The sequence below is a fragment of the Pinus tabuliformis genome, chromosome 1_1, assembly GCF_031772625.1.
Source record: "Pinus tabuliformis cultivar Carrire ecotype Pingquan chromosome 1_1, CPIR1, whole genome shotgun sequence".
Taxonomy (NCBI): Eukaryota; Viridiplantae; Streptophyta; class Pinopsida; order Pinales; family Pinaceae; genus Pinus; species Pinus tabuliformis.
The window spans coordinates 742,583,664-742,608,755 of NC_142297.1; the positions used below are offsets into that span (position 1 = coordinate 742,583,664).

General features: G+C 38.6%; 1 protein-coding gene, 1 long non-coding RNA gene and 1 pseudogene across 2 annotated transcripts; 2 read left to right on the forward strand and 1 right to left on the reverse strand.

Annotated features, from left to right (window-relative positions):
- Nucleotides 1-9,805: 9,805 nt before the first annotated feature.
- Nucleotides 9,806-14,426, reverse strand: LOC149216114 (disease resistance protein RPP4-like). Its single transcript, XM_089389830.1, has 5 exons — nucleotides 13,866-14,426; nucleotides 12,577-13,651; nucleotides 12,105-12,458; nucleotides 10,516-12,016; nucleotides 9,806-10,446 (listed from the first exon to the last, which is right to left on the reverse strand). The coding sequence occupies exons 1-5, from the start codon at nucleotides 14,423-14,425 to the stop codon at nucleotides 9,806-9,808; spliced, it is 4,131 nt and encodes a 1,376-aa protein (XP_089245956.1). The 5' UTR covers nucleotide 14,426.
- Nucleotides 14,427-14,839: 413 nt separating this feature from the next.
- LOC149216115 (uncharacterized) lies at nucleotides 14,840-15,363 on the forward strand. The gene is made up of 2 exons (XR_016250533.1): nucleotides 14,840-15,130; nucleotides 15,309-15,363. It is a non-coding gene; the product is annotated as an uncharacterized LOC149216115 (long non-coding RNA).
- A 152-nt stretch (nucleotides 15,364-15,515) lies between these two features.
- Nucleotides 15,516-17,943, forward strand: LOC149216116 (dynamin-related protein 4C pseudogene; annotated as a pseudogene).
- The last annotated feature ends 7,149 nt before the right edge of the window (nucleotides 17,944-25,092 follow it).

Below are 25,092 nucleotides of genomic sequence, written 5' to 3' on the forward strand. Positions count from 1 at the left end.
AGAAAGGATATGTATAAACCAAAAACTCTGTGCATTTATAGCGATAAATGATAACAGTGAGTATACATAAATAAGACACTTGTGCATGCAACTGTAATGAAAAGATATTCATATTAAACCAGAGAACCTGTGCGATAATAGTAAGGAGAGACAGTAAGCATGCATGAAGTGCAATCTTTTCCACAGAGAGAAGAGTCAACTAGCAACGCTTTACAACCGCCGAGGTCATATTGTACAGATTAGCAATATAAAGAGCGTTTAGAAAATACAGAGCACGTAAACAAGATTATCTTCATAACTTGATAACATATAGGCGAATGCCGTATGAGAATAAGTAAAACCAGTAGCAAATATAAACCCCATGCTCGGTCTCTTGAATATCAGGAAAACGAATCAGAAACATTCAATATGCAGGCGGAAATGCCTGAGGGTTAGACGAGTTTATACCCTGTTACAAATACAAATAGCACCGAACGGTGAAGTAATAAACATAAATTAACAGTACATTTTGATTAAGGGAACAAACCCCAATTTTCTCATGACCAGATCTGTGCGTGAAGACCAGATCCAAAACCCATATAAACCCCAACAAATGTATCAAGCTTGCCGCAAGGCAGTATCGTAAATCAAATGGGAAAAACGTAACATGTATAAAAGAATCCAGAACTTTCTCTGTGAACAACAACACTAATCAGTGAAATCACTGTCATGACCAGTCTACCCAGCGAAGGCAACCGTAAGGGTTCTCTACAGAGAATACCCAGCAACTGAAGCGAGAAACCTGTGTAGGGGGCAGTGGTCTGCACCAAACCACAACAATGGTAGTTTATGACCGTAAACCATTAACTCTACTATGCAGACAGGGCTTCAAATGTCGAGGACATACCTGTGTTCACCGGAGGGTTGCATCGCAGTGTGGAGCCACCATGATTTCGTCCGAAGAGTAGGAATTTCCAGCTGCACAGCTCGGCAAGGAAATGTAAAAGTTCGTAAGAAATCCTCCATGGAAATCAAAACAGTTAAATCATATGGTAAGACTGATAAATAATAGTTATTGCCTGTGAGAGTTCGATAATGGACGGATTGTAGTCTCTGGAGCATTGCAGAACGAAGGGATAATGTTGTTGGAGTCGAGCTAGAGACGGAGCATTGAACCGGGTCCGGAAAGACCGCAGACACAAATAATCTCTAAGACTGTGTGGAGACGCTTAAGTATCGCATAGAACCCTTGCTTGATTTTCAACCATCCGATCTCTGGATGAGATCCGAGATCCGAGCCGTCGAAGTAAGGTGGGAACCAAAGGCGATAAAACCAAAATCTGCGTTTCCAAGGTGTCACATGGCCGGGGAAGCCAGGCCATGCCACCTGCCCCGGTAAGGACGGCTGTCTTAAAAGCAAGGATGACTTTGCACCTGTAAATACTGCGGCAGGACCATCAAAGCCCACGCCCCATTAACACATCACCGTTGGTAATACCTATAGTTAGGTTCTGTCATATGGGTAGGGCTTATACCCAATACATAGTTGCTAATACATTTAATGCCGCGTGGAATATGGGAACCAAAGATCAACAGAAATAACAATTGCCGATGATATATATATATATTGTATAATGTATGAGTTATGATTGTTAAATGTAATGTGCACACGTAAGACCAGGGTATCATATAGTGAGCGTTAATTTAATAGGTTAGACATATATCAAATTTTTTTTTATGTATATGTGGAAATAGGTGTGACAAATTGGTATCAGAGCCCAGTTTCAACACTGTGGCCTCAGGTAGAACATGTTTCATTGTGCAGAAGGGTACACCATGCAAACATATGCAAGATAACAATGTACTTAACTGTGTTCTGTCTATTTGGGGTGAAATACAGAATTACAACAGCTAGCAGTTAAGCCAGAGAAGAGACAAAATGCAAGGAACCGGCAGTAACCCTCAAGAGAATCCAGAGCTGTGGGTACAATTGGGTGCAGAAACACGGAGTACCAACCTTGCAATCCTGGAAACTGTCCAGGAATTGAAGAATGAGATGGCACGGTTGCGAGAGGACAACGCGCGGTTGACAGTTGAACAAGAACGAATTTTGAAAAGTTTGTCGGATAGGCAAAATCCCCCTCTGTCCAACCCCAGTGCGGAACAGCAGAGGATGACAGAAGAACAGAATTATCAGATGGAACCTGAACTTTCAGAAGGCAAGGAGGATCATTCTGATAATGTACCAGAACAACAAACTTCAAAACGACAGAAAATGGAGTTGCAGGGAGAGTTTCGAAAAATTAAACCCCCGCATTTTGATGGCGAACAGGAGGAAGCAGCTGAAGCTTGGTTAATAAATATGAATAAATATTTTCAGTTGTACGAGTATGATCATAACCTGAAGGCAAGATTAGCTATTTTTCAGTTACAAGGTAAGGCAACCTTGTGGTGGGAGGAAATCAAAATTGTCAAAGGGGTAAGTGAACGGACCATTACCTGGGAGAAGTTTCAGAAATACTTCAAAGAGAGGTATCTAACTGAACGTTTTTATGATGAAAAGGCAAGGGAATTTCATGATTTAAGATTGGGACAACAGACAATGGATGAGTTCATTAATCGCTTTACCTCACTGCTACGTTATGTACCTTACATCAAGGAGGAGAAAGCCAAGGTCCAAAGGTTTGTGAGCAGCTTACCTTCATATATAAGGGAAAGGATTGAGTTTGACAATCCTAGAACCATGGATGAGGCCATTCGTAAAGCAAGGATCTGCTACCAGCAGAGTAAACAGAAGGGGGACACCTCGAACAAAAGATGGAATGAGAAAAGAAGCAGTCGGATGGTTGGGAGCAGCAAAGGAGGTCGCAGCAGTGGGAGTAAAGGTGCTGGTAAAGGACTAAACAGTAGACCTGTTGCAAGGAATGCGCCCCGGTCCAGGCCAATGAGCGAATCTAGAGTAAATGAGCAGTCTGTTAGACCAGAAGGTGAGGGGATGACCAGACCGCCAGTTCAATGCTGGGGTTGTGGAGGACCTCACTATGTTAAAAACTGCCCACAGCGAAAGGGGACAGACCAGATATCCCAAATTCATGAGGCATCGACCGTTGGGGACGTGGCACGCAGTGTACCCAGAATTAATGCGGCTTTGGAAGACCGACAAGCGGAGTACCAACCATCTATGGTTGAATTCGAAGGTAAAATCTCAAATCTTTCTATAGCTGTTCTTATTGATCCAGGAGCTACTTTAAGTTATGTTAGCCCAAAAATAGTAGAACAGTGTAAACTACAAGCTGAAAAGTTCAGAAATCCATGGCTGGTCCAATTAGCTACAGGAGCCAAGAGACGAGTTTTGGCCAAGGTAAATAATTGCTCCTTAACCATAGCAGGACAGCCAATAGTGGCAGATTTAAATGTACTACCGTTGGGTTCATACGATATCCTGATTGGGATGGACTGGCTGGAAAAACACTGGTCCTTAGTGAATTGCAAGACCAAAACCATCTACTATAAGGATGACCGTGGAGAGCAGCAGGAGTTACAAGGAATCAGACACCCTGTACAGATTCGACCCATTACAGCATCTCAGCTAGCTAAGTGCATCAAGAAGAAATGTCAAATCTACGCTATTCAGGTGGGATACGCAAATCAGAAGGATAAAACTGCTATGCTGGGTAGCATTCCGGTAGTACAGGAATTTGCAGATGTTTTCCCCGAGGAAGTGCCGGGATTACCACCTAAAAGAGATGTGGATTTCACTATTGAGCTGATTCCAGGGGCAGCACCCGTATCACGGGCACCATACCGCATGAGTGTACCAGAACTAACAGAATTAAAAATGCAACTGCAGGAGCTGTTAGATAAAAATTACATCCGTCCCAGTGTATCACCCTGGGGAGCCCCAGTGCTGTTCGTCAAAAAGAAAGATGGAACCTTTCAGATGTGCATTGATTATCGTCAGCTGAATAAGCTCACGATCAAAAGCAAATATCCTTTGCCTAGGATCGACGAACTTTTTGATCAGGTGAAGGGAGCGACGGTATTCTCTAAAATCGATCTGCGATCTGGTTACCATCAGATCAGAATTAAAGAGGAGGATATCGCTAAGACCGCTTTCAGAACGCGGTATGGGCATTATGAATTCGTGGTGCTACCTTTTGGTCTGACCAATGCACCTGCTACCTTCATGTGTTTGATGAACAGTGTGTTTCACCGGTTTTTAGACAAGTTTGTGCTGATATTCATAGATGACATTCTGATTTACAGCAGATCAAGAAAGGAGCATGAGGAACACCTTAGATTGGTGTTGCAAACTTTGCGAGAACATCAATTATATGCAAAGTTTAGTAAGTGTGATTTCTTCAAGGAGGAGATACAATACTTAGGCCATGTAATCACAAAGGAAGGAATCGCAGTAGATCCTGAGAAGATCAGAACTATAATGGAGTGGCCCATACCAAAGGACGTGGCAGATATTAGGTCCTTTATGGGGTTAGCGGGGTATTATAGAAGATTTGTTGAAGGCTTTTCGAGGGTAGCATACCCTATCACCTCCTTACAAAAGAAGGGAAAAGTATTTAAGTGGACCTCAGAATGCCAGAAGAGCTTTGAACAGCTCAAGCACCTACTCACCACCGCACCTGTATTAAGTATAGCTGATCCTAATAAGGATTACGTGGTCTGCACGGACGCAAGTAAAGAAGGTGTGGGAGGAGTGCTGATGCAAGAAGGAAGAGTCATTGCTTATGAATCTAGGAAGCTGAAAGAACATGAGCAGAAATACTCTGCTTACGATTTGGAGCTGGCAGCTGTCATTCATGCCCTGAAAATGTGGCGACACTACCTATTGGGCAGAAAATTTCTGTTGCTAACAGACCACCACAGCCTAACGAACTATTTCAGCCAACCCACCTTAAATACGAGACAAGCTCGTTGGGCTGACTTCTTAAGCGGGTTCGACTTTGAAATTAAGCATCTAAAAGGGAAGGAGAACCGAGTAGCAGATGCATTAAGTCGGAAGGTACAGTGCGTGTGCAAGATTTCGGTCAGTAAATGGCAAAGTACTCTGTTGGAAAAGATAAAAACAGCAGCTGAACAAGATGTTTATCAGCAAATTAAACAGCAAATACAGCAACAATCTGGTAAGGAAATACAACAAGGGTATGAACTAGATGATGCCGGAATGTTGTACTTTAATAAAAAGCTGTATGTACCCAATGAAGACAGTCTTAAGAAGTTGATTCTGGACGAATTCCACATCAGCCATTACACCGGGCATCCAGGATACCAGAAAATGGTTACCGCTCTTCGAAAAGAATATTACTGGCCAAAAATGAAGAAGGAGGTAGCTGAGTATCTAGCACGATGTCTAGAATGTCAGCAGATCAAGGCGGAGCATTTGCATCCAGCAGGGCTGCTACAACCCTTACCCATTCCGGAATGGAAATGGGAGACTATCTCCATGGATTTTATAACCGGATTGCCTCGGACGAAGAAGAATAATGATTCCATTATGGTGGTAGTGGATAAGTTGAGTAAAGCAGCACACTTCATACCTGTGCAATCAACATATAAGGCTGTGCAAATCGCTCATATTTTCATGCAAAATATATTCAGATTGCATGGACTTCCAAAGGTGATCATTTCTGATCGTGATGTTAAGTTTACATCAGCCTTTTGGAGGACATTGTTTGCTGAACTGGGAACACAGCTGAACTTTAGCACAGCCTATCATCCCCAAACAGATGGCCAAACGGAGCGAGTGAATCAGGTTGTGGAGGACATGCTGAGAGCATGTGTTATGATGAAGCCAACCCAATGGGAAGAATATCTCCACCTGGTCGAATTTGCATATAACAATGGGTATCACTCCTCAACACAGTTGAGTCCTTTCGAGGTCATGTATGGGCGGAAGTGCCGCACACCCTCAAGTTGGGGTGGACCTGAGGACAGGTTACGAATTGGTCCTGAAATGCTCAAGGAAATGGAAGAAATGGTAAAAAGGGTGCGTACCAACTTAAAAGCTGCTCAGGATAGACAGAAAAGTTTTGCTGATCGAAAGAGAAGGTTCAAAGAATTTCAAGTTGGGGACCATGTGTTTGTCAGAATCCAACCCAGAAGGAGTACTTTGCAGTGGAGCGGGTGTGCCAAACTTGCACCTCGTTATTTTGGGCCTTTCCAAATTTTGGCAAGGGTGGGGCCGGTAGCTTATCAGCTCGCCCTACCAAGCCATATTAAGATCCACAATGTTTTTCACGTTTCCGTATTAAAACAATACGTCTACGATCCTAAACATGTGATTCAATGGCAGAATGTTCGGGTAAGAATTAATCTGGTCACTCTAGACAAGCTTTGTTCCAAGAAAAGAAAATAACTAAATCTGTTGCTGATTGCAGGTCGAGCCGGAAGGCGAGGTTCTGGTCGAACCACTGACCATTCTCGACCGGAGAGAAGTGCAGCTGCAGAAACGGGTTATTTTCCAAGCTAAAGTGCAGTGGCAGCACTATGGGCCGGAAGAAGCCACTTGGGAGGATGAAGAACTCCTCAGAGAAGCTTACCCGAATTTGTTTAAGGGTGACAGACATCGGGACGATGTCCAATCACAGGAGGGGGAGATGTAATGACCCCAGGATATGTAAATGTGAAAGTTTACTGTGGTAAAAGACAGTAATACAGTTGTTGTTATGTTTTAAACAAAACTGTGACAAACTATTTCTTTTATTTAAGTAATTTAAATATTTCTTGAAATGCTGGCAGCCTCTAAGAGGTGAATCTTAAAGAAAGAGATCAGTTGTGATAACTGATGGAAACTACCCTCCAAAACAGGAAAAGTCCTGACTGAGGGGGGAGGTTCTGTGCTGTGAGGACAGACAGAAGAAATTCTTTTCCAAGAACAGGAAAAGGAAAGAAAAGAGAAAGGTGGTTAAGTCTGGTTAGGACCAGATAACCAGGCACAGAGAGTGCACCAATCCTGTTGAGGGCTGGAGGCCTGCAGGATGGCTCGGGGGGAGAATTCCGTCTGAGGGATGGATCTCATGGCTGGGTGGACGAGCAGAATTAAAGCTCAGGTGACTTGTTTTGTTTGAAAAACCATTCCTGACACTGGTAATCAGGTACGGTTCCAAACTGTGAAGTCCCTGATTGAAAATAAATGTGCATTGAAGTTACAGTAGTTGAATAGGAAAAAGTCTGTTTATTTTTCCTAGATACTGTCACAATGATTAGCATAATGTACAAGTGTAAACTTTAAATTAAGGACAGACTGTCATATAATGGACAGGGTCTGGGTTAGTACCCCGGTAAAGAAAGTTATACAGAAAATATTAAACAAGATTGAATACGGGTATAAGGAAGCATTAACCGAGGACTGGTTACTGTGTAACAGTCTCGACCCAACCTTATTAGCGAGGTAACGAATAGTTACATGTGAAACCAAACAATAGTGAACCCTATGACAGTGAACCGAAACGAATGCTGTGAAATGGCATTGGAACGAGGGTTTAAACCTCCGAATTTGAAAAGAGGAGCACCGACTGTAGTCGGGTGCAGCCCCCCCCTCGACGGAGGAACAGTGAGACAGTGGTTAGCATGAATGATTAATAACCTGTGCATAACCGATAAACTACTATATACAGAGATTGTTGGTGAACTGTAAAAATAGAGAATGGAAATCGTAATGCATTTCATTAACATATGCTACCTAGTCTCAGTACTCGCCGGTACGAATATAAAACAAAACCCTGTGTTTGTAGAGCTATAACGGAGTACAGAAAGGATATGTATAAACCAAAAACTCTGTGCATTTATAGCGATAAATGATAACAGTGAGTATACATAAATAAGACACTTGTGCATGCAACTGTAATGAAAAGATATTCATATTAAACCAGAGAACCTGTGCGATAATAGTAAGGAGAGACAGTAAGCATGCATGAAGTGCAATCTTTTCCACAGAGAGAAGAGTCAACTAGCAACGCTTTACAACCGCCGAGGTCATATTGTACAGATTAGCAATATAAAGAGCGTTTAGAAAATACAGAGCACGTAAACAAGATTATCTTCATAACTTGATAACATATAGGCGAATGCCGTATGAGAATAAGTAAAACCAGTAGCAAATATAAACCCCATGCTCGGTCTCTTGAATATCAGGAAAACGAATCAGAAACATTCAATATGCAGGCGGAAATGCCTGAGGGTTAGACGAGTTTATACCCTGTTACAAATACAAATAGCACCGAACGGTGAAGTAATAAACATAAATTAACAGTACATTTTGATTAAGGGAACAAACCCCAATTTGCTCATGACCAGATCTGTGCGTGAAGACCAGATCCAAAACCCATATAAACCCCAACAAATGTATCAAGCTTGCCGCAAGGTAGTATCGTAAATCAAATGGGAAAAATGTATCATGTATAAAAGAATCCAGAACTTTCTCTGTGAACAATAACACTAATCAGTGAAATCACTGTCATGACCAGTCTACCCAGCGAAGGCAACCGTAAGGGTTCTCTACAGAGAATACCCAGCAACTGAAGCGAGAAACCTGTGTAGGGGGCAGTGGTCTGCACCAAACCACAACAATGGTAGTTTATGACCGTAAACCATTAACTCTACTATGCAGACAGGGCTTCAAATGCCGAGGACATACCTGTGTTCACCGGAGGGTTGCATCGCAGTGTGGAGCCACCATGATTTCGTCCGAAGAGTAGGAATTTCCAGCTGCACAGCTCGGCAAGGAAATGTAAAAGTCCGTAAGAAATCCTCCATGGAAATCAAAACAGTTAAATCATATGGTAAGACTGATAAATAATAGTTATTACCTGTGAGAGTTCGAAAATGGACGGATTGTAGTCTCTGGAGCATTGCAGAACGAAGGGATAATGTTGTTGGAGTCGAGCTAGAGACGGAGCATTGAACCGGGTCCGGAAAGACCGCAGACACAAATAATCTCTAAGACTGTGTGGAGACGCTTAAGTATCGCATAGAACCCTTGCTTGATTTTCAACCATCCGATCTCTGGATGAGATCCGAGCCGTCGAAGTAAGGCGGGAACCAAAGGCGATAAAACCAAAATCTGCGTTTCCAAGGTGTCACATGGCCGGGGAAGCCAGGCCATGCCACCTGCCCCGGTAAGGACGGCTATCTTAAAAGCAAGGATGACTTTGCACCTGTAAATACTGCGGCAGGACCATCAAAGCCCACGCCCCATTAACACATCACCGTTGGTAATACCTATAGTTAGGTTCTGTCATATGGGTAGGGCTTATACCCAATACATAGTTGCTAATACATTTAATGCCGCGTGGAATATGGGAACCAAAGATCAACAGAAATAACAATTGCCGATGATATATATATATATTGTATAATGTATGAGTTATGATTGTTAAATGTAATGTGCACACGTAAGACCAGGGTATCATATAGTGAGCGTTAATTTAATAGGTTAGACATATACCAAATTTTTTTTTATGTATATGTGGAAATAGGTGTGACAGCAGAAAATTTTAAAATGGGTGCAGAAGGGTTGAAGTACCTGCACGAGCACCTGTAGCATTAAAGGGTTGGATATACCAACGTCCATGTCAATCTGATAGCTCAACGAAGATGATGACATCGGAAGGTGCATGACCAGAATTTCTCGGAATCGAACACCGAGCAGTGCTTGGTGGGCGATTCCTATTTCCGCCACAATTCTTTAATTAATGCCCCCTGACATGCGGGGGCATTAAGGAAATATACGTGAGCTGTTTTTTTTCACCTCCAGTTTTTTCAGCGCGCGTTATATTTCCCTAATGCCCTGCATGTCAGGGGGCATTAATTAAAGAATTGTGGCGGAAATAGGAATCGCCGTGCTCGATGGAAGGTCAGATCGTTGGCCCTTTAACCTACGCCGTATAAGGAGATAGGTACAAAGTATAAATGTAGGCAAAAATGTAGTAACCATACCCTTAAATATAAACCCTAACAACAAATCACCAACCAGCAAGACTATGACCACCCAGGTAATAGTTATTGGCCCCCATAACAACCATAATAGAAACGGCACGCTATTTTTGCTTAGTTTTTCATATTTGAGGCCCGCCAGCAATTGTAGCTGCAGCTGCTGAAGTACTCCCGAACCCCATCGCAGTTTGGGACACCTAAGAACGTCAAGAATCCTTAATGATATCAAATGCTCCACACCTGGCAGCTTTCTTATCTCATAGCAATCAGTGAGGTATAACTCTCTCAGCGCTGTGAGCTGCCCCAACCCCGATATGCTCTTGAGTTTTCTACATCCGCTAACATCCAGTTCTCTAAGCTGAGTCAGCTGCCCCAAATCTGGTATGCTCTCGAGTTTCTCACATCCTCTAACATTCAACCATTCCAAAGAAATCAAGCATTCCACACCTGAAAGGTCTCGTATGTCACGGCATTCCCCAACATCCAATGTTCTAAGCTTTGTGAACTGCCCCAGCCCTGGTATGCATTTGATCTTCTAACAGCCACTGACAATCAACAGCTCCAAAGAAGTCAAATATTCCACACCTGGCAGCTCCTCTATCTGACGGCATCCACTAACATTTAGATGTGTAAGTTCTGTCAATTGTACCAACAGAGGTATGCTCTTGAGCTTCTCACATCCACCAACTATCAACTGCTTCAAAGAAGTCAAGTTTTCTACACCTGGCAGCTCTTCTATCTCACGGCATCCACGAACATTTAGATGTATAAGCTTTGTCAGATGCCTCAACACTGGTATACCCTTGAGTTTCTCACATCCACTAACACTAAACCTCTCCAAAGAAGTCAAATATTCCACGCCTGGAAGCTCTTGTATCTCACGGCATTGCTTAACATTTAGTACTGTAAGGCTTGTGAGTTGCCCCAATCCTTGTAATCTCTCGAGCTTAGCACAATCCTGAACATTCAACCACTTCAAAGATACTAATGTCTCAAGATTAGGAAGCTCCTCGACATTTACACGGCTGCTGATGTCGAAATCTGGAGGTTTCGGCAGACCAAAAAGCCATTCTAGTTGCCTCAATTCAGCACACCCACTCAAGGAGAGTCGTTGAAGGTTGGGGCAAGCACCCTCTTCAAAAAATACCTCCCTTATTTCTGTGCCTGACAGCTCTAACCTCTTGAGCCGAAACATGCATAACCTCTGGAGCCGAAACATGCATCTGTCATTAGAGGAGTTCAATTTATTCAACGCTCTTTCCCCTTCTGATGATAGGAGTGTTTCTATTTCTCCAGCTTCAAACCTTTTAGATGGAAATTCGCGCAATGGACAACCTGATACTACTAAAGATTCTAGATTGTTCATATTGAGAAGACTCTGTGGTAAGTATTCTATCCCACCATCCTTTATTTTCAAATGTGTCAACTGAGTCAACAGACCAATGGAATCTGGCAAGGATTTCAATTGCGGAGAAGCAGAGAGTGATAAGATCTTCAAGCTCTTGAGGTCACCGATCCAAGGTGGCAACACTTCCAACAAATCGCTACTTAATTTCAGAACTTCTAAATTGGAGAGGTCTCTAATAACGCTTGGAAATTCTTTTAATTTCGTTCCCTGCAAATATAAGGTTTGCAAGGACCGTTGATATGGGATTTGGGGAAGCAAATTGAGCACCTTCCTACAGGATGAAAGATCCAAGTATTCCAGCGTTGTAATATCTCCTAGAGTTCCCTTGGAAATGGTCAAACTCAAGCAACCTCTCAATGATAGATGTTTCAGTTGAGTTAACTTTTCAAATGAATTGGGAAGCATCTGCAAAGAGGAAGCACCTTCCAAATCGATGAGCTGGAGGTTTGTTAGCTCTCCGAATGCAACAGGCAGCGACACCAGGCTTGAAAACCCTTTGAAAACTAAGTATTTCAAAGAGCGCAGAAGACAAAATTCGTCGGGCAGCGTTCTGACCGTGATTGCTTTGGAGTGATTCTGTATGGCAATTCTTTCGAGGTAGTTCAGCTGTCCTATAGACCTTGGAATCTCTAAAAGGGGAGCCCAGATATTTAACTCTCGCAGTTCGAGGGGCAACGCCTGCAAAGTTGATGTTTCAACATAAGATTGTATTCTACAAATGAGAAATTAAATGAGGAAAGCACAAAAGGCACACATGTTTTCCTACCTGAGATTCATGTGGCCACAGTGTGTTCAAACTGCTTCCCTCCATTTCTAGAACTCTTAAATTCTTCAACGGCATCCATTCCGGCAGAGCAAAGTGGGAACATCTATACCAGCGGAGCCATAGGAGATGTGGTGGCTGCACTCTGCTCAATATGTCGTCTAAATGATCTTCTTCAGTTGCAACAAGTTGCAACTTCCTCATACCAGGAGATTGGAAATTATAGAATAGATGCCTAATTTTTGAATTTTTGATCCGCGATCTTCGTGAGCTCGTGGTATTTGAAAGGGGATGTTCATCCCTGAAGAAATCAATGGAGGAACACACTGTGCTAATTCCGTGAAATTCGGTTCTTCCCTGTTCATTGATGAAAAGTCTACAGTAAAACTATCTATCTTTTCTCTTAAATTAAGGAATTTTAGAGATTAAAAATTAATTAAACAGAAGAGGAAGGTTTGGAATACGAAATACTTACAGGTGACGATTGCTGCAACAAATCGTCAGTGTTGTTGGTCGTCAAATCCCAAATACGATGGGGCATGGACACTTGTTTAGCAATTTTTCTTCCCAGCTCTTTGATGTGATGATGCATATTTATTTTATTTTCATTGTCCACATCTAACAAACACTTGTCTTGCAAATTTTGTAATCCCGAATTACCCCATATTCTGATTGCCTTATCTCTGTCTTCTCTAATGAAGAAACAAGCAATATCTAAAAAAATTGACTGATCCTCTTTAATAAGTGAGTCATAACTGATTCTAAGACGTTCCTCTATCTTCATAGGTAGTCTGTGTTGAAGTCGATCCAGTTGCTCTGTCCAATAGGATTTGTCATGGCCACAAACGAGTGCCCCAACTACCTTCAATGATAATGGCAACCCGTCACACGCTCTAGCAAACTGATTTACTAGATCTGCAAATTCAGGTAGTGGAAATGGCTGATGAAAGGCATAGGAACAGAAAAGTTGTTTGGATTGCGAGATATTCAGTCCAGTTAGATTATAAACCGATGACTCTAGCACTCCTGCGCTTTTGAGGACGTGCTTATCACGCGAGGTAACCAAAATCAAGCTTTCACGGCTAAGGCTATTTTTGATTGGCAAAAGCAGATCCAGTTGATCAGCATCACTTACATCGTCTAAAATTATCAGTGCGTGACAAGATAAGGGATTATGTTCAAGTATCCCTATAGCTTCCTCTGAGCACTCCGTTTCAATATTTAGAAGTTTCAAGTCCTTAATGAGCTTGCTTTGCAAATAATTTAGAGACTTTTCTCTAACCTCAAATAAAAAGGAGGATTCGTTGTAATTCGACCTCTTAAGATTGAAGAATTCTTTCGCCAGTGTCGTTTTTCCTACCCCACCAACACCCACAATCCCCACAACTTTGGGTTTCACCTGCTCCTCCTGCTCCTGCAACACGATCTTTTCAAATTCTTCTAATTTTAGTTCCAACCCAGTTGGGTATTTGGCCACGGACAACAACGGTCGTTTTGAAAAGATATTCAAAACTCTCTGCAGGACCTTATCCAAGAGCTCGCCCTCGTCCCTGAATAATATCCATTGATAAAGTAAAATAAGCAGTCAAAAACGCCTTGTAAACATCAAGCACCTTATATAATTCCAACAAATTTAATACTAACACAGAATGATAGAGACAATGGAAAATCCTCACCATTAAAAGATTTCAGCTCACGCACCTTATATAATTCCAACAAATTTAATACTATAACAGAATGGGAGAGACAGTGGAAAATCCTCACCCATTAAAAGATTTGAGCTCGAAACCGCTCAGATCTGCAACATATGAAAGTGCTGTTCTCCAACTCTGAATGGTATCTAAGCCGTAGCGTGGCTCATCTTTACCAGTTAGAGGGTCGAATGTTCTCTTCTTCTGAAGATTCCGCAGGGCTTCTGCGTACTCTCCATCTTTCACTGTATGGCGGACTACAGAGGGATCCACGTTGAAGAAAATGGGAAGAATGGTAGCCCGCGAGTTTTTCATGAGAACGAGCTCATTCAGGCACCAACTAGACTCCGCGTAAGTTGGAGAGAAAATGGCAATGTGGACAGAGGCAGTGCGGATAGCTTGTTCTATTTGGGAAGAAATATTGTGACCCTCCTCCAATTCCTCCCTGTCCAAAAAGACACTCAATCCACGATCAAGAAGGCGTCTATAGAGATGGCTGGCGAAGGTGTTTTTTACGTCAGGCCCCCGATGGTTTATGAACACTTGGTAACAGGACAAAGAAGTCGAGGCAGAAGAGGAGGCTGTGGAGAAAGCGTTATTACCGAGACTGAGGATGGTACTTAGATTTGCCATTGCTATTGGGATATGGAAATAATACGGCCTGGTACACAGAAGTAATAATAATAAGAGGATGGAACAAAGGCGATCCAAGTTTGGCAATTTCTATTTCCACTTCCATAGCAAAGTTAATGCTATGGAGGTACCTCTCTGACAGCCTCACAGAGCACGGCGACCACCATCTCCGGCTGTCCATCGAAACCAGGGGTTAAATTTGATGCCCGTATGTCCGCTTTTAGGTTTTTCACACGTTCTAATTTCAAATATCCGCGTCAGGGGTAACTTGCTATTAATTTTTAATAACGTCAATATGACGGGCATGTTTGAAAATGAAAAGTTTTAAGTTTTTTTTAATAATTGTTTGATATATATATATTTAACATTGCAAGTTGGCTGTAGGCTGTAAGTTGGCGCCACGGCTACAAGATCGAGCTCGACCCACGACGAAGAATCCATCCTGGCCGGTTTCTGGCTCTCTTTGCGTTCGGATTGGTTGTGTTTGGTAGATTTGGTACGTTGCAGGAGTTTTCTAGCTCGAATCCCCATAAAATTTGATAACTTTTGAGTCCTTTTTGGCCTTCCAGCGTTGAAGTTCGAGTTTCAGCCATGGCGAAGAACGTAACGGGTGTTTCCGTGGTTCTCTGAAGCTCGGTGCTGTCTTCTGAATGGAACCGGACACAGCCGTTGAATTGTCTACAGAATAAGCCTGAGTTCGACCAGGTCAATGTTTTCTTTACTATTTTGGCTTTTATATTAGTCTATTTCGGCTCTTCATAATAGGTTTTTTAGTTGCTTTGGATAGCCGTATCTGAAAATTTTAGCTTTTGTGAGGGTTTGGTTTTTAGAGGTTTTCATGAATTGAAAATTGCTGTTTTGTTGTCTTTGGGATCTTTTGAAGGTTTTTGAAGCTTTTTCTATGGAGGTAATGGGTTCGAAACTCGCCGCGGGGCTTACGGCCCAGCGAATTTATCTTTGCCATAGGACTTGGGGTTTGCTTCTAGAAGCTTCCGTGCAGAAGGCGGCTGAGGCTTTTCTGGTCTCTGTTATGTTCTTGAGGAAGATAAATGGCCATGGAGACCAGGGTTTTGAGAAATTTGACTCAGAAATGAAGGTAAGAGCTTTTTCCGAGTTTTGTGACTGTATTAAAACCCTAGGTGTTTGCTTTTACTGTTAATATAAACAGTAAATACCAGGTCCTTGCCAAGACCCCTTTTGTAGGTAATCCCAGATAATTTTAGGATCAACCAGAGGAAAATTCTGTAGTTGGGAGGAGCCTAAAGTTTCACTTCCAACATCATGAGAATGGCAAATATTCTGATTTATAGCCCATATTTACTTTGTAATGTCCTCCCATCTTGTCTGCTGCACATGCTAAACAGTCAGGCTACTCTTTCAACCTATCAGAGGCTGCTTTGAGGACTCCTGTAAATTCTTCTCCGCTAGGGTCAGATGTTGATTTACTTCATGCATTGTATCTTTGATTTACTTTATGCATTGTATCTTTTAGAGTGCAATCATTACGGAAATAGCAAAAAATTGAAGGAATTACAGGTGCAATTTTAAAATTTTGGACAAATTATTGATCAAGTAATGAAAAAAATTCTTCAAAATTCAACGATGAAGCATTTGGAGAATTTGCAAAAGTTAAAATACATATTTAAGTTTTTAACAGTGTTTTCATGTTACTCAGCCAAACTGTCCTTATAGAGCCGAATCTGTATATAAGATAAAAATGGTTTCAATGCAGTTTGATTTGCTCACCTATAAGCCTGTAAACATCCATAAATGGATTTGTTTGCTTCTGAGATTTCGCTGAACATCCACTACTGGAAATTGTGGATTTACCGTCCACAATCTATACATTCGGTGTTGTCGGCCTTCTCAATGTCCACTCATTCCTTCCATTATTAAAAAAACACACCAGTATTTTTATTTTGCATGCAAATTTATCAGTATCATGTACATGTGTGGTCAGGGTTTATTGATTTCTGTGTGTCCAGAAGCTCACATGAATTTCCGTCACTGTAAATTGTTAGTGACTAAAATGGAAAACATGATAGCTGTGAGTGAATTATTTTTGTCAAATTTATTGCAACAATATTAACATTCATTATTTTCATGTGAAAGTAATTATGAATATATATTTTTTCACTTCATAATATTATTTTTTGTTGTTTCTATATATATTTCCCATCTATTTTATCAGTGTTTCCATTTTAAACAAAAAAAACTCAGAACATTTGAACAATCTGGAAAATTTGCAGAAAAATTTGATCAGCAGGTCTCAAAACAAAGTGTAGCAATGAGACTTGAGCCGAATTGTACAACAAAAAATGAAAAATTTGAACAATTATGAGTACAATTTGAAATTAGATGAAACTTGTACAAATAAATTTTAAAAGTCATATGATGGGCAGTTTAAAAATAAAAACGTCATAAAAAAATTCCTTGACGGGTAAGGTCACCCGTCAAATTTAACCCCTGATCGAAACCCCCGGCGACGCTGCCCGCAGCCACCCGCAGCGTCCCATCAGAACCCGGCAGTTCTGCGGCTCTGACTCCCGAATGTGAAACCAACTGGCGGACAAGACAGGCCTCACCATTCGTATTGAATGCGTTAGGATTTCAAATTCTATATCGCCCCAAATATTTCAAACTGGAGGTGCGCGCGAAAATTTTGAAATGAAATCTGGAGTTGGTGCTTCAGCATCGTTTGTCATGCCAAATAGAGCGAACATCAGGGTCACAGCGTTTGAGATGCCAAAGAGAGCGAAAGGGGTAAGGGTTTTGTACGAGACTCCCGCTTATTATGATATTACAAAGCCGCAAGCAGGAGGGATGGAATGTGAGATTGTGACTGAATACAATAGAAAAAGGAGGAAAATTTTAGAAGCAGAGATTAAACAAACGCTGGATACTGTTACGGAAGAGATTGCAGGAAGCCACAAGGGTATAAGTGATACGCAAGTCACACTTCATGTCAAGAAGACGAATGCTCCAGATTTGACCATGGTTGATCTATCCGGGATAACAAGGGTTGCTGTGCATGGGCGGCCAAGAGATATTTATGAACAGATAGAAAATATAATCAAACAATACATTACTCCCAAGGAGAGCATCATACTTAATGGGCTGTCCGCGACTGTTGATTTTCCGACCTGTGAGTCCATAAAAATGCCTCAGGATGTTGACCCACAAGATGAAAAGAACCTTGGCCGTTGTAACAAAAGTTCACAGAGCTCCTGAGGGTTTTTTGGAGAAAGAGACAAGGGACGCTGTTAATATTGGTCACGGTTATATTTGTGTGCGGAATAGAGTAGGGATTGAATCTAAAGCAGAAGCAAGACGAAGTAAAAGTGATCTGTTTAGAACAGATCCTCATCTTTCCAGCATTGATAAATCAATGGTTGGAATACCCATATTGGCAGAAAAATTAATGCAGATTCAAGCAATGGGAATATGTAATGGGAACATGTAAGTGCCTTCTTGATATTGTCCAAAAGATTGATTACACACATCCAAGACGCAGGTAGAGAAGGATGCATTGCATTGAAGGCATTGGAGAAATTAAATTGGACAAAGTGTCAAACATCAGCAGTGGCGACCTCGAGGCGGCCTTCGACTTCAAGATTAGCCTTATTCCTTATTGGAATGTGGTAAGGCTGAGGCTGGCTGACCAGATTCCACTCCACCTGCGGTTCATGGTGCAAAAGTTGGTTGAAAGCGACATTGTCGCCGAGATTGTAAAGCATGTGGATAAGCCATGTTTAAATATGATGGAGCAGGTGCATGAAGAAATTCCAGTAATAGCTACTCAGAGAAAGAATCTCAATAACAAAGTTGAACAGTTGAGGCAGTCAAAATATGCTATGTATAAACTCATTGGTAGCTCTCAGAAGCTAAGTATCAATGATGCTTAAAGTATTATCAATGGTTAAATACTGCTGCTCCGTAGTCTGCATTTGGTGCATTTCCATTTTCGTAGGTTTTGTCACGTCGACCAGATCAGGAGGAGATGGATTTTTGAAGTTGTTTATGAAGTTTATGAGGACTCTACTCAAGTCTATTTCATGTTTCAAGAAATTGTTATGGTTCAAGTTAACTATCTTTTGATTTAATATTTTTCATGGTTAAATCTTGGTGCTCATTATTTCGTGTTTTGTTTTCTGCATTTGCATTTTCATAGTTCTTTGTCACGTTAAGCAACGCATGTGGAGATGGATCCATAAATTATTTATGGAGTTCCTACGTATCAAAGTTTGAGATTCTTTTTAATTGATATATTAGTTATCAAGGTTTAAGCCATCTCAAAACATTTGTTTAATTTATACTTTTTGGTTTGATGTTTTGACACCTTATTCTTTGTTTTGGTTTTAGGTCTTAACACATCTTGAACTTTTAAGGTTGAATAATGTGTTGTTCACTAACTTGCATTTTGTGCATTTACATTCTTGGAATTGAATGCTACAGTTCATTAATTTGCATTATGTGCAATTACATTCTTTAAGTTGAATACCGCTGTTCACTAGTTTGCATTTTGTGCATTTACATTTTTAATAGTATTCTGCCAGGTGAACAAGTTTCTCTATAAATGCACAGGTGTGAATTGTTTTACATACCAGTTTTTGATGTTTGTTTTCAAATGCTATTATGATTGGATTAAATTTTATTTTCATTTGATATTATGATTGTATTAAACTTCATTTTCCTTTGAAGTCTTAACATATATTTCAGTATTCTGAATTGTTAAATATTACCATTCATTCATCGGCACTTAGCGCATTTGCATTTGCATTTTCATCTCTTTCTCGCTTGAACAATTTTATAGGTAAATAGATTTTTGAACTTATTAAAATTTATAATGGTCTTAAGTTTCAAAACATTATTATCATTTAGTATTTTTATTATCAATGGTCTTAAGTTTCAAAACATTATTATCATTTAGTATTTTTATTATCATTTAGTTTTTTTTTTGTAAGAGAGTTTGAAGATAACCCATATTACTAGTTATTATTTTGAATTGATGAGATGATTCATTTTAGGAGAAAAGGTTGTTTTGAATCTCTAGATTGAATAGATAAGACAATCAATCTTCATAGATAAAAGGGTTTAGAATTCATATATATAAATAATTTTTTTTTTCATAATAAATCATTTAAAAATTAGATAAAATATAAATATATGATATGAAGGGGAGAGGGATATAACTAATTCAAAGAAAGCATGTAAGCACAAGAAAACAAGGAGAAGGAGAGAAAATTAAGAAATATATAAAACAGAAAAACCTAAAACTAAAGATAGGTGGAAGGAAGAATAAAGAAAAAAAGAAAACAAAATATTAAAAGAGAGGGAAACAAAAATATAAAAAAAAAACCATCAAAGAAACGATAAAGATTAAAAAAAAACTAACTTATATCTAAAAGCTTAAAAAACAAAATAAACAAATAAAATTAAATATAGCTAAACCAAGTGACTCCAAAGATGGTTTAATATTTAGTGTGTTTGTTATGGAGAGATGAAGACTTATATGAGAGTTTCATGCCTATTAGGTAATTTATTGTATAAAGTATTCAATTTTAGTAAATGTGTACTCCAACTTTATGGCATAGTGTACACTTCCACTCTAGATTGAGGGATATTGTGGTGGTTGATGTAGATAAACCAAAAAAGCTAGTTGTTGAAATTAATGGCCATGTAAGGTTGTTTAATCAAAATGGAACCATGCAAAACAAAGGTTTATTTATTGAATGTATTTGATATAATGGAATTGATTTTATTATTAACTACATGTTTTATTAAAAATGGAATTATTTAATGGATCTAGAATTTTTTTACTTTAACTAAATTGAGTTTTTCAAAATAAAGACTTGGAAAATTTCTTACTTTTCTATTTTAAACGGATATATTCACTATTTTTGTGATAAAATTATCATAATAAACTATGCAAGACAAGCTGATATAAACTTGTAGAAGAAAATATTTTGTCTTAATAAATAATTACAAGTTATTGTTAATTATTATTATTTCTTTTCAATTAATTAGTACTATTTGTAATTTACTCACTATTAATAATAATAATAATAATAATAATAATTTACTATTAATAATAATTTACTAATTAGTTTAAAGTAAATTATAAATCAATAAATCATTATTAAATAGCTAAGTAACTAATTAATTAATTTAATTGAATTATCTAATAATTAAATAAAGGGGATTGATTTTTCACTTAGAAATCCTTTTTTTTTGGGATTTGGAAAAACAACTAATAATCAATCAAAGGCCTATGGCCTTTTGCAAGGCTTATCCCTACCAGCGAGAGAGAATATTATTTGGGGAATCCAGTATTATTATCCATCATTTGATCCTTAATATCACCATTTTTTGTGATAAAATTGTCATGATAAACTATATAAAACAAATTTATATAAACTTATACAAGCAAATTTTGTGGTCTTAATTTTAATAGACTCAAATTATTTCTTTTAATATTATTTATGGTTCATATTAAAAATTTGATTAATATATTTGATTACAATAATATTCTATGTTGGTATTATTAACCAATTTGATTATAATTTGATATAGTAAACACTACACTATATTTGTTCTAGTAGAAGGTTGACACAATCTTTAAATATCCATAAAATTTAATCAATCATAGAATTATATTGTTACCATAACAATTTTAATTTTAGGTACTACTATGAGTATGCATTGAGTACCATATTTTATTAAATGAAGAGGATGACAACATTTTATAATGGACAAGTGAAAATTTTATATAAGCTTCATATTATGTTTAAATTTATTCTTTTAACAAACAAACCTAATTATAAAATATAAATTCTAACAACTTAACTTAATTTATGTCTATTTTTATTATTTATTGTTTTATATTAATTTAAAGTTAAGTTTATCAAGGATTACATAACTAGAAATAGATATCACAAAAAACATTCACAAGTATATAATAACATTAGTAATAATCAATAGTTGATACAATTAACCTACAATCTAGTTATTTTCTCATATTATGACAATTATTATTTCTAAGAGATGGCACAATACTATTTTTTTGTTATTGTTATAATTTAAAACAATTTCAATTATTTTTATAGTAACTTATTTTGTTTATGTTGAGAGTTAATTGAAGACACCCTAATATCATATCCTCTTCATAGAATCATATATTGCTCCCATTGAAAGCATAACATCAATATCGTATGTATCAAAATATGTTACATAATATTGTAACGTACCTCGTGAGCCTACCCTGAAAATTAGCTACTATGATCCCTATATGGTGAAATTTTCTTCGTTTATAGTTAAGATTCAACCCTTGCCAAGGGTATATTTAGTCCGTCAATATATCATAATTATTATTTATATAACAGAATCCATAGTCTTTATCAATATGACTATAGAGGTGGACTCTTGATGTGGTCTTTTAGGTCTATCTATAAGATTTATATGTGAGATAAATATTAAGCATAATTTACTAGTTGTAGGAAGGACTAACCATAGCATGCAACCCATAATAATTCATTGATTAATCCAAACAACATTAATGGACATTAAATTAACTCTATTGTGGCAACCATGGTCGTACATCATGATTATAGTCTTTCTTCCAACATCCATAACTAACTAGGTTAGCCTAAGTAGATGCAAGTCTTAGGACATGTGTGGCACTAATAACTTGATTCATCGACCACACACTTAGAAATATTATTCCACAATTGTTTCACTAACATCAATATTTACCGAGTTATGACACAACACTAGAGTTATCATATCATTATAGGCATACTAGGTTCCTTCGTCAACTTTGATGATATTCAAGCTAGATTCACTCGATATTTCACTCATCCACACGCGTAAGAGTAAAATCAATTACATGAACATAGATATCATCATCAACATATATCTTATGCAATACGAGTAAAGAACTGGAACACCTCAATGGAATGAAAATCATTCATCATTTATAGTTATCATTCTCCTATACGAAGATCGCACCTACAGCTAAACATATATGCTGAAAGAATTGAAGTAATATCCAAGGTAAGGAACAACATGCAGTACATTCCACACATATCAAACCAACTAAAACATCACTTGGAGAGCGGAGCACCACCACCCAACCATGAATCACCTCTGATATGACCCGAGCCAAGGTTCTTGCCATGGATCAACTACCTCCAATTGATCTATGCAATGGGTATTTAATACCCTCTTTCATGATATAGTTTCCATTAGTGGCATCCCACTTTTATGGATTTTTATCCATTTTCCTATGTCTTTTTCGGAAAAGCTCGCTTTTATCTCCCCCGAGGCTTTTCCTCATAAAATATTGCCTTTATCTTCCGCAAAGCTTTTATGTTTTTCTTGATGTATATTTATCTCCAATCCATCCAAGCTTATCTAGAATAACATTTAGAAGCTTATCATAAAATATTTATCATATCCCATTCCTCAATGGGATTTGACAATAATCTCATCTCTTGGTGTCTCGCTTTTCCATGTGATCAGTTTATTAATTATTTAATAATGTATTTTCTTTTCATTTTACACATCAAACCTAGCTTTCCTGACCTTATGTTACAACTGACACACAAGGGAGGGGTGTTACATACCCCCCCCCCCCCCCTTAAATTTTACATTGTCCACGATGTATTACTGCATGCTCATTCACAGGTAGTTGGCTTCTGAAGCCATAGCTCTCATGGCCTTTCCATCTGATGAAAATCTTCCGATATATATCGATTACAAGGAGTGTTCCCAGCACATCTCCTTCCATAGCTACCTGTAACATTGGTTTCAACAATTTTGTAAGAAATTTTAGATGCAAAAATTCGACTGTGTTTACCATAATTAATATCATAATTTGATACACAATACTACTAAAGTAGCTATGGCTTATATTGCCCGTCATTCATTTTATTTGAAGAATGTATGTTCTCCTGCTGCATTCTTCCAATCCTTTGTGTTCTTGTCAAACACTTGCTTCCTGTAGTTTCTCTGCATACAACAAGTCAACCAGCATATTTGCTACATCAATATGCATCATAACAGGTTAGCTCACGTATAACCATCATAACCAATACCATATATACTCATCATAATCATATGTATGCGAAACTACAAATAAACGATTGTTACTTCTTAATTTCCTTCTTCTGTGCAACCTTTAGGTCGGTTTCCCTTCCAGACACCCACTGAGTGTCTTCATGCATACTTGCACACAAGGTGTATTACACACATAGCTATACATATCATGTTTTAGACATGCCATACATATATCCATACCGGTACCACATGTACGTCTTGTACATAGTACAATATGTACCACAATATATCCATAACATCACCTGCATGACATACACTTATTCACATGTTTTCAACCATGTTAGCATTATGTCAACCATTCCTTCATTTATTTCTAGTAAGTAGAACAAACTGTGTTTAGTTTCTTACTAATGACTTTCATGGACCTATTCCATTTCTTTAACAACCATCATGCACAATATAACTCAATCATACTCATAAATTTTAGTTTTGGGATGAAACTTGTCACTTGCACCTAGTTTTAACAACAATACCATAAAGCAGACTTATTGACTATGATACTTAGTCTATCATAAATATTTGAAGTTTAATTTTCTTAGCTTGTTTTTAACCAAGAATAAATTTGTTCGGTACTTAACAATTTATGTTGTATGATTGACTATTGTCCTTTTTATACCTCAACATCTTGTTGGCCATGGATAATTTAGTGTAGATATAATCTCATTTCCTTTCATGTGTTATAAATGAAAGTTTTACTTCTTTCAATTCTACACCCTTTTAGTTTATAGGTAGTTATGATATTAGGGTATTCACATGTTAACAACTCCTCTTTAACATTAAATCACCCTTAACCAAGAGATCAATTATCCATTTTATGAATTTATGTAGGTTTATGCAACATTTCTTATGTTGTCCTATTCAACCAAGACACATTGTCAAAGCAATCCAACAAGAGAACCTCCCAAAATTGCTTGGTAGCATTTCAATTGGTATGATTTGAGACTCTTTGCATGAAGAAGTTAGATAACATTGACTCATTCTTCACACATGTGATTGGTTTGGTCACACAGATAAGGTCTCATGGAGAGATTCTTGAAGAAAGGAGGATTTTGGAGAAAATGTTAAGGATCCTACCCTCAAGGTTCGATGTGATTGTCACCAGCATAGAAGAAACAAAGGATCTCATAAACTTCTCAGTTGATGAACTACGTGCATCACTGGTAACACATGAGCAGAGATTGAGTAGAAATGTGTGCATATACGGAAACTGGGCATATACGGAAGATGTGTGCATATACGGAAGATGTGCGCATATACGAAAACTGGGCATATACGGAAGATGTGTGCATATACGGAAACTGGGCATATACGGAAGATGTATGCATATACGGAAACTGGGCATATATGGAAGATGTGCGCATATACGGAAACTGGGCATATACGGAAGATGTGTGCATATACGGAAACTGGGCATATACGGAAGATGTGCGCATATACGGAAGCTGGGCATATACGGAAGATGTGTGCATATACGGAAACTGGGCATATACGGAAGATGTGCGCATATACAAAAACTGGGCATATACGGAAGATGTGCGCATATACGGAAA